Here is a 9438-nt window from a genome sequence, read left to right as displayed (position 1 = left end):
GGGACGAGCAGGCAAGAGTGGGGTGGCCATCACCTTCCTCACAAAAGAGGACTCTGCTGTGTTCTACGAGTTGAAGCAAGCCATCCTGGAAAGCCCAGTGTCTTCCTGTCCCCCTGAGCTAGCCAACCATCCAGATGCCCAGCATAAGCCAGGCACCATCCTCACCAAGAAGCGCCGTGAAGAGACCATATTTGCCTGACACAGCACTCTTCCCGTGGGCTGAGGGCATCTCCGAAGCTGCCTCTTGCCTCTTCAGAACCCTCACATCCCTCTTCCTAGGTCCTCACGCTTGGGTTATGGGGGCTTAAGAAAACAATCAGACTTCCTAGCCCAGACCCTCAGGTCAGGAGGCCTGCGTGTGGGGCTGCAAAAGGAGAGGATGACGCTGTCGGAGGTAGGGAGAACAAATTACTGCAGCTTTTTGGCCCACCTCTGCCCTTCTTTGCTTTGGGATTGCAGTGGGCCATCGCCTCATGCCAGGATATGGGGGCAGCCAGCCGGCATTGCTCTCCAGACTGAACAGAATCCTGGCTGCCTGAGCGACCTCCTTTGGCACAGACTTGACTGTGTAATGATATAAACTGGCAGCATTGTTGCCCTAGATGCCCCAGGAGACCTGGCACCATGAGGATTATGGACAGTGGAATCTTACTGTCATCTGGACAGCTGTTTTCCCATTTGGATTGTAAAGCAAGTTGAGAGCCTTTAGACCTGTGCACAGCCATGCACCAAGGGGTGCTATGTGCTCTGGGCATCCCTCCCCCAGGGTATTTTCTAAGTAGATGGGGGACAGGGTGAACTGGCTGTGTCCAGCTTTGTCACTGAGTGAAATCTCTGTTTTCTATTCTCTGAGAAGATAAGTTTGTATGTTCTGAGAATAAATACATGAATATTAAGGCTTTGTCTAGTTCCAGCTAAACTGATTTCCCTGGCAGGAGGGACACCATTGGGTGGGGTGGGTAGGCTTGGGAAATGGGAGACAGCCACATTAACAGCAGAGCAGAGAGTCTCTGCTGACAGTCTTAAGTCAATAGGTGGACAAGGGGCAATGCAAAAGCCATGGCAGCAGGACTGTAATGCCCCTTTCTCCCCTGCTCTAGCCTTGTGTAATGTGTGGTCCTGGCTGGACACCTCTAGGGAGCTTTAGGCAAAGGTGAGAAAGGAGAGCAGTTGTGAAATTTTGGCAGGTGAGGCCATTGGAACCACCCTGCTGCTGTATGCCCAATGCCCGGTCTCAAGATCTTTGCTTGTGGCTCCCTAGTTGGATCTGTTGCTCTTGGGAAGGGATGGTGCAGGACAAGTGGGCCCAGCTGTCAGGCTGTGGTAAGAGGAACACAGGGCCGCTGTCCTCCCCCCATACCTTTCTTGTTCACATGCTCTTCCTTACCCACAGAAAAGAGTTGGCCCAGTACATGGAGTTCAAGTTGCAGCTGCTTCTATGTCCTTTTTGGCCTGGGGCAAGGATACTGTAAAGCCATGACCAAGCCTCTTCTTCCCACCTCCCAGGACAAGTTCCTTCCATGCTACCAGATATCTCCCTCTTGACAGCTGGGTATGTGGAGTAGGGATGCTTGAGAGTGGAGTGCCTCCCCCAGCTCTGCCCTTATCCCTTCCTGCTCGACGGATCTCAGAGAAGGGTGGCCCGAACACTTCTTTCCCTCCTCCAGACTTGGGCTATTTGGTAAGGAACCTGGCCACGTGCGCCACAGACAACAGAATCTGTGCATGGTGTTTATTAGTGATGGCAGTGAGGTGAGGCATGGGCTTGTGGAGCATGCTCTGTAGGTCACACACTAGAGCCATAGGCGAGAGTGGCCGGGGACACAGGTCCTCTGTGCCCCGTCTCTCCCCATCTAACCCTAACCTAACAAGCGGCAGCTATGAGTCAGGGAACAAAGTCTGGAGCCCGGTTCTCCCAGGATGTATGAGGGACAAGAACAGAAATGACAGGATGCAGGGCAAAAGAATGAGAAAGGCAAGGAGGCCCCCGAAGCTGTTTCATAAGTTCTCTGCTACACGCGCCCTCCTTCCCCAAACATCCATCCAGGTGGGCTCCCGTCTGCCACTTGGCTTCACCATGCTCCTGGTCCCTGGTCCTGTCACATGTTAAGATGCTTCCTGGGTGAGGAGAGCCCTTTCCTCCAAGAGCTTCGGCTGTCAGCTCTCTCTGGCCCAAGCCTGGCCAGCCTGCTGCTCCAGTCTTGGATGTGGATGCCCCACCCCAGCAGATGGATGGGCATGCCACCCTGGGGGCTTTGATTGTCTCATTTCTAATGTGTGGCAGTGAGGTGACTGGAGGCCCTCAGATGCCAAAGCACAGCCCCTGAGTCCCTTGACTGTCAGGACTTGTGCCTGCTCCGGGACACTGTTTCTTCCTCATGCCATGGTGCCCACACCCCACCCTCGTCACTTTGATGGGGCATCCCTTCCCTGAGTCTGGTGGGAAGGCCCCTGCTAAGGGGATCCTGGCCTGAGGGTACTGCCCAGTGGGGCAGCTTCCTATGTGGGAGGAGAAGAAGGTGCCAGGGGTGCAGAACACACAGCTAGTACCTGGAATGGGAGCCTAGTGAGGGTCACTGCCCAGGAGGTAAGGGGGGCCCCTGCTTTTCCCAGAACCTTGGGGCCACAGGCAGCCCTGAAGCTGGGGCTGGGCAGGGGGTTTTGGAGGCTGAGCCTAGTGCCAGCCTAATGCCAGTCTAATGCCACCCTGCCTGGAGTGGGTCCCCCAGCCAGCTGTGCCTGTGCCTGCTGGGGTAGGGCAGCAGGAGGCTGTCAGTAGCTATCCTTGGGCCAAGGCCGGTTGCGCTGCCAGTTCCGGTCATTGTGGTTGTGCTCCGAGTCCTGGGCTAGAAGCCGGTCTTGGGGGTCATGCCCGTTAGCACTAGGCAGCCCCGAGGTGTGTTGGCGGTGAGGCTGGTACAGGTCCTGGTAGGCATCTGCATAGTCCTCCTCCAGGTGGCGGGAGCTACGCTGTGAGGATCCTGTCCAGGCTTGGCGGGAGCTCTCGCTGGCCTCATCAGAGGGCATCAAGCTGTCCCGCTCGAGGGGGGAGTGCTCCTCGCCACGCTCCCCTAGCAGCTGCTGGTTCTGGGGGCCACACAACAGCTCTGAGTGAGGCACTACAGACCTCACCTTATCCTCTGGTGGGGTGGGAGATTCTTTCCCCCTCAATTCTCAATTCCCCGGTACAGGAAATAGTGCAAGGGAGAAACATGCGGGAGGATTTTTCCTCTTCAGAGAAAGAAAACTGAGCTTTGACTCCCGCAAAATTCAGGCTCTGCCTTCAAGGCAGCCTGGGAGAAGGACTTGGAGATTGTGTTTCTCTTGACCCCTAGGAAAGTAATCTCTGATTTATCCATCTCATTGATTGATTCCTTCTCTCCTCAGGAAGTTCCTTTGCCCATCTGCACTAGCTCTGTACAGCAGAGCTGAGAGTTCTACAATCCTCTGGCATGCTGAACTGGAGGCCAAGGACAGTCCTCTGGGCAGGGAGGGGCAGTGCTTTGGCTCGCTTAGCTTGAGCATCTCCGCCCACTGGAAATGGTTACCTGAAGTCCAGGGATGGCGCTGGGAGGACCCAGAAGTCCGGGGCCAGGGGCTGGGTGGTGCGTGGCCCGCCAGTAAACCTCTAGGTACTCGGCCAGGTGCTCACAGGCATCCTCCAGTTGGTTCTCATCCAGAATCACATCAAATGACTCCTGGGGAGGGGGAGGAAGGCACAACGCTGGTTTCCCCTCAGCAGCAGCCCCCCCACCCATCTCTATCATGGCCGCAGCCCTGGAGGAGTGGGCACAGGAGCAGCTGACCCAGGCACTCACTGGTGGGCACTGAACCAGCTTATCATATGCCATCATCTGTACCGTCAGGTGCTTCATCTGTGACTTCCCCCGGGAGCGGATGAGACGCTGGAGTACCTGAGCGGGGAGGGTACAGCTAGGCCTGGAGTCTCTGGGGACTCTGGGCAGAGCTGAGCCTGGGCAGAGCGAGGCACTTTCTCCACTTGTGGCATCAGTAGCAGGTGAGGATGACTCAGAGTTGTGTTAAGGGCAGCAGGAAAAGGGAACTCAGGTGCCCCAGGCACGGACCAAGTAGAGTCATGCCACATTCTAGCGGGGCAGCCCTGTGGGCCTCCTCCATGACCCCAGCTGACTTACCTTTGGTGAGGACACCTTGACAAAGACGATGATTGGGGCCAGCGAGGTCTTGGCCAGCTGTGCTGGGTGGTTGATGGTGTCAGCGTCCAACACTACTAGCTGCAGGGATTTGGCCAGCTCAAATATGCGCTCGATCTCACTCTGCACTTCCGCTATGGAGGGAGGCAGCAGCAGTGCTCACCGGGAGCTCTGCCCACTGCTCACTCCAGCAGGCTTTGAGGGCTCCCAAATGGTGGACAGGAAGGAGTTGGAGAAAAAGGGCACTCATCAAAGCCTGGACAGGCAGAGGAAGGGGAATTGAGGAGGAGGGGTGTGTTCCTGCCTATCCTGGGGCCAGGTAGAAAAGTTGGGCAGAAAGACAAGGAGGTAACGAAGAGAAAAGGGAAGAGGAGCCGGGCACGGTGGCTCACGCCTGTAATCCCAGCACTTTGGGAGACCAAGGTAGGCTGATCACTTGAGGTCAGGAGTTTGAGACCAGCCTGGCCAATATGGTGAAACCCTGTCTCTACTAACAATACAAAAATTGGCCGGGTGTGGTGGTGGGTGCCTGTAGTCCCAGCTGGGTGGGGAGGATTGCTTGAACTCAGGAGGTAGAGGTCACAGTGAGCTAAGATCTCACCATTGCACTCTGGCCTGGGCAACAGAGCAAGACTCCATCTCAAAAAAAAAGAAAAAGAAAAAAAGGAGGAAGGTTCTCACTGGTGCTTGAGTGGGCACAGAAGCAGGCGGTGGGGACTTCTCACCGATGCTGGAGCGGGCGGAGGAGCGCTCAATGATGGTCCTCTTGCCAGGATTATTGAGCACAGATCGCTTTGCCAGGGAGAGGTCAGCTGTGACTCGGGTGATAGAGATCCTGGCGTGGGGGTGGAGAATCCCAGCTTGCTTCTAAACCTGAAGCCTCAGCCTCTCCTTACCCAGCTCCCACTAACTCTCCTCTCAGAGAAGACTTGCTACAGGCATCTGGAAGTAGGCCACCCCAAGCCAGTGTGTGGCTTACCTGCCATCAAATCTATGTTTGAGGAAATCGAAGAGAGCCTTCTGCATCATGTCTGTGACCTGGGGGGAAGACACGGCACTGATGAAGGGCCCTTTTGGAGGGGGGCAGCATCTCCATGCAGGGCCCCAGAGTCTATGCCCTCCACATGCAGACCCTGGAGGGAAGACACACACCCCTTCCACTTTCCCTAGGGTCTTCCTGTGGCAGGCGTGGTAGAGGTGACTCTTTGGGGTCAAGGACCTCTCACCTCATAACCTTTTAGAGAGGGTCCCACGAGCACCACAGGCCGCATGGAGGGCACCACGTCGTATGGGGGAACATGTTCTGCCTGCAGAACGGACAAGAGGTGAGTAGAAACCATGGCCCTGGTGCCTGCCTCATGCCTGGTTGATGTCGGGGCAGATCCGGAGGTTCTGGGCTCCCTCCCCTCTCTGTTCTGCCCTCCAACAATGACCGCGTAGACCACTGTCCCCAGAGCCATAGGCCATGAGTCCCCCAGCCCAGGTCCCTTCCTTGACTCACCTGCTTTTGCTTCTGCTTGGCTTTTTGGAAAAGGAAATACAAGATTAAAGTTGGTGAAGGGGGAAAGGTCCCTGGGGGCATGGTATCGCCATCCCCAGAGCAGGTACTGGCTTCTCCCCACCCCTCCCCATCCCTCACCAACCCCTTCCCACAAGTTCACTAGGGCAGAATCCCTCCTTTCCCTGTGTCTTAGTTACCCACCTACCCAAAATGGGTGGGTTGGGGGGAGGCTACCTAGAGACGGTGGAGGAGAGCGTCGGTTGCCAATGTCACTAAGGCTGGAAGGGTTCCCGGATCTCCTGAGAAGAAAGGGAGGCGAGAGAGAGGGAGAGAAGAATGTGTTTCTGTGTATGTATGTTCTATGCATTATTTAATAATTGTACACATTTCCATAGGCTTTATCTAGTGAAACAGGTGTACATGCCATATATGTGCATCATGTGTGTTTGTAGATTAGTGTGAGTGCATAGAGCTGGGCATATGTGTGTGTATATTTCGGGGATATGCATGTGTGTGGCATGCACGGTGACGTGTGTGTGGGTACAGTGCACATGTTTGGGGTGTGTTTACTATGTCACAGCCCAATTCTCACCTGGCCTTCTGCTCCTGTTTGAGCCGGATGCTCTCCAGGCGCTGGGGGCTGGGGATGAAGGCGATGTCTCCGCCCTCTTTCACTAGCCGCCCGATCCACCAATCATTGCTGTACTTCTGGGGATAGGTGGAGCAGGAAGGGACAATGAGAGGAGCGCCCCGCCCCAGTCCTGGCTCTTCAATGTGAAGGAGCCAGGGAGGCAGTCAGTCACTGAGCTGGTCTGACGAATGCAGCACAAGGGGCAGTGAGCAGAAGGGGCAAGGGCAGCCAAGTTCGGGCCACCCAGGATTTCTGAGTGAGGCACTACAGCTGTCACAGGGGACCTCGGAGGCAGCTAATCTAACTGCTCACTTGACAGACATGGAAACTGAGGCCCAAGCCAGGTCTCAGAAGGATGGAGATCCTGGGGATGAGGTCTTAGATATGAGAGGTGGACAGGTGTGTGTTAAGGAGAAGAGCTGATTAGCTAGGGGAATTAAGACTGAGGATTGAAGTAAGAAGCACTGGGATCTGGGGGCAAGAGCAAGAAAATGAAGTGTCAGAGGCTTCTGGAAGCAGGGGGGTTGATCACCTCTTTAATGTGCAGAAAATCTTTGGCCTCAAAGTTGACTCCAGAGCCCTGGACTGGGCACTCCTCATCCAGTACACCACAGTAGCTGACATTGGTTCTCACCGCAAACGCCACAGGTTTGTGCTGGAGAATTTGGCCATTAGTGCAAATGAGAGAAGCCTCGGAGCGCCCTTTCCAGCCTCAGTGTCCCAACAGCAGAAGGCCACGGCCTCTGCCTGTCACACACACCCTCTCACACTCAAGGACATCCTGCCCAAGGACCCCTTGGGACTTAGGACCCAGTGCAGGTTTCTACCTAGCTTGGCCTCCCGTCTTGCCCCATGCCCAAGTATACCTTTGCCCTTTCAAGCTGCTGCTGAGCCTGGCTCTCCACTTCACGCCGGGCACTCTCCCGGTCCTCCTCCAGCGAGACGTCTGAGTCCAGAGATGGGCGGCTGGTGTAGGAGTCGGCTGAACCCTGGGTTGGGAAAGAGGCTGTGACTCCCCGGTTCTGGCATAAAGGATGCTACAGAGGCACCCTCCTCACCTTACAGTGTTGCCTCTACTGCCCCCAGTCTCTCTATCACCAAGGAGGTGGCTGGGTCCCTGGGGCCCCTCCTATCCCCTGAGAAGGGCCCCAGTGCCTCTGAGGCTGCAAGAAAGCTGGCTCAATGTATAGGTGCAAAGATCTGGGCCCCTCCTCCCCCAAGCCTATTAATACTGCAGCTTTGAATAGAGCCTTCATTTCTCTTTCTTCCCTTTTCTCCCCTCTAACATGTCCTCTGAGCCAGAGGGAAGGGAGGTGTGCTGAAGATGATATATTAGAGATGATTCTGGATCCAGGAGACCCAGCCCTCTTGTTCACAGCAGCCTGCAAAGCAGCCTGGACAGCATCCCTTTAAATGCCTGGCAGGAGTCCAGCCAGCCGCAACAGTCAAGAGACGCTGGTTGGCACAGCATCAGTCCCGAGCGTCAGGATCCAGCCATCTGCCCCCCTAAGATCCCACTCCCTACTCCAACAAGGGTCTGAAGGCTCCCAAATGGTGAGCCCTTACCTACCAGGGTGAAAGAAGGACACAAAGCTGCCAACTCCTAGAAGTTACCTCCCCTTTGCTCTCCCCACCCTGTACTTTCTTTCCTCCCACACCTGCTGGGGCAACTGGCCAGGTGTGGGCAGCAAACAAGACACAGACTGAGAAGAACACAAAGCTGTCTCCCTGGGTGCAGGTGGGGCTGGGCCACACCTACCACTTGGCCTACATCTCCCCACTCTTTACCCAGGCCCAGGGGATATTGAGCCCTCAAAGAAGGCTATGCTAGTGCCAGGCAACCCAGCTACAGAGCGGGACCCCGGGAATATGGGGAGGGGGTAACATGAGCAAGGAGAGTCTCTGAGTCCTGCCCATAGGAAAGGTCTTGGGCAACGAGGGTGCAGCTGAGGGTGACAGGGCTCAGCTTCAAGGCCATGAGGGAGAGGCACAAATGAATGAGAGATGCTGGACTTTGAGATGACAGCACAGAGGATAGGGTGTCTAGGGAAAGGGAATCTTTCATTTTGTGCCTCAGTTTTCCCTGTCTGTGGGCAGAAGCCTCAACTGATACTTCCCACAATTCTGAGATGCCAGTTGCAGGGAGAAGAGATAAGCCTAGATCCGAGGTTCATGAAGGAGTGTATGTGTGTATAGGGGAAGGGGCTTTAGAATGTTCTTCAGGTGGAGGAACATTCTCTCAGGCTCACTGTGCATGACTACCTACGGAAGGCAGCAGAGGCCAGACTCTCAGAGGAGAAGGCAAAAATCACATACCTGCTGTCCACCATGCCGTCTACCCCCACCCTGCCTTGGGCAAGAGGGCTGTTCAGCTGGGGGTCAGCCCAGGGCCTTGAGCCTTAGGCTAAAAACAGTGTCTATAGCAGACCAAATGCCTGAAGATAGCACAAGGGAGAAAGATCTTTCATTTTACAATAGAGTAAAAGAGTCTGCCGGCTGTTCCTCATCTCTCCGAACAAAATGAGGCTAGGAAGCAGAGTGTAAGTGGAGGTTGAGCCGCAGAAAGGATCTTTGCACAGGGTGAGGGACCTCCTTCCCAGGGGTCTTAGGACACAAGAAAAACCTCTGTGGGATGTTGCTGTCTGAAGGGACCAGACAGAGCCAACAGACTGGGAGGCAGGAGGTAAGGCAGATGACCACTTACTTTGGTATAGATATATCGGGTACCTCCCAGAGGCCCAGCACTGTGCTCGAAGAGGAGTCTGACCTTTTCTGCCTGTGCTCCAGGCTCTCAACCCAATTTAGTAATCTTTATTTTTATTATTTTATGTATTTACTTATAGACAGGTCTTGCTCTATTGCCCAGGCTGGAGTGCGTAATCATGGCTCGCCACAGCCTTGAACTCCTGGGCTCAAGCGCTCCCCTGTCTCCTGAGTAGCTAGGACTACAGGCATGCACTACCATGCCTACTACTTTTCTGTAGAGACAGGATCTTGCTATGTTGCCTAGGCTGGTCTCAAACTGCTGGGCTTAAGCCATCTTCCTACCTCAGCCTCCCAAAGCACTGGGATTACAGGTATGAGCCTCTATGCCCGGTTTAATTTAGTAGTCTTTTTTTTTTTTTTTTTTTTTT

At 54.9% G+C, this 9438-nt stretch overlaps 2 protein-coding genes across 6 annotated transcripts in view; one reads left to right on the top strand and one right to left on the bottom strand.

The window, feature by feature from the left end:
• DDX23 (DEAD-box helicase 23) overlaps positions 1-901 on the top strand; it is a 22226-nt gene extending 21325 nt beyond the window's left edge. Inside the window, 1 exon segment of the mRNA XM_037744655.1 lies at positions 2-901. Within this exon segment, the coding sequence (XP_037600583.1) occupies positions 2-199 (198 nt within the window). The 3' untranslated portion in view covers positions 200-901.
• Positions 902-1719: 818 nt separating this feature from the next.
• CACNB3 (calcium voltage-gated channel auxiliary subunit beta 3) overlaps positions 1720-9438 on the bottom strand; it is a 14520-nt gene continuing 6801 nt past the window's right edge. For all 5 annotated transcript variants that reach the window (XM_037744665.1, XM_017545711.2, XM_017545710.2 and 2 more), the window contains exons 2-13: positions 7171-7293; positions 6837-6959; positions 6266-6381; positions 5908-5972; positions 5674-5693; positions 5399-5479; positions 5152-5210; positions 4898-5007; positions 4155-4306; positions 3819-3914; positions 3549-3698; positions 1720-3087 (exon numbers count right to left, since the gene is read on the bottom strand). In XM_037744665.1, coding sequence (XP_037600593.1) covers positions 2773-3087; positions 3549-3698; positions 3819-3914; positions 4155-4306; positions 4898-5007; positions 5152-5210; positions 5399-5479; positions 5674-5693; positions 5908-5972; positions 6266-6381; positions 6837-6959; positions 7171-7293 — 1410 coding nt within the window. In that variant the 3' untranslated portion in view covers positions 1720-2772. The remainder of the gene's footprint in view (positions 3088-3548; positions 3699-3818; positions 3915-4154; positions 4307-4897; positions 5008-5151; positions 5211-5398; positions 5480-5673; positions 5694-5907; positions 5973-6265; positions 6382-6836; positions 6960-7170; positions 7294-9438) is intronic.

The sequence above is a fragment of the Cebus imitator genome, unplaced genomic scaffold, assembly GCF_001604975.1.
Source record: "Cebus imitator isolate Cc_AM_T3 unplaced genomic scaffold, Cebus_imitator-1.0 Scaffold181, whole genome shotgun sequence".
Taxonomy (NCBI): domain Eukaryota; kingdom Metazoa; phylum Chordata; class Mammalia; order Primates; family Cebidae; genus Cebus; species Cebus imitator.
Note: the sequence above shows the minus strand (reverse complement) of the source record. Positions and strands in the feature narration are given on the sequence as shown.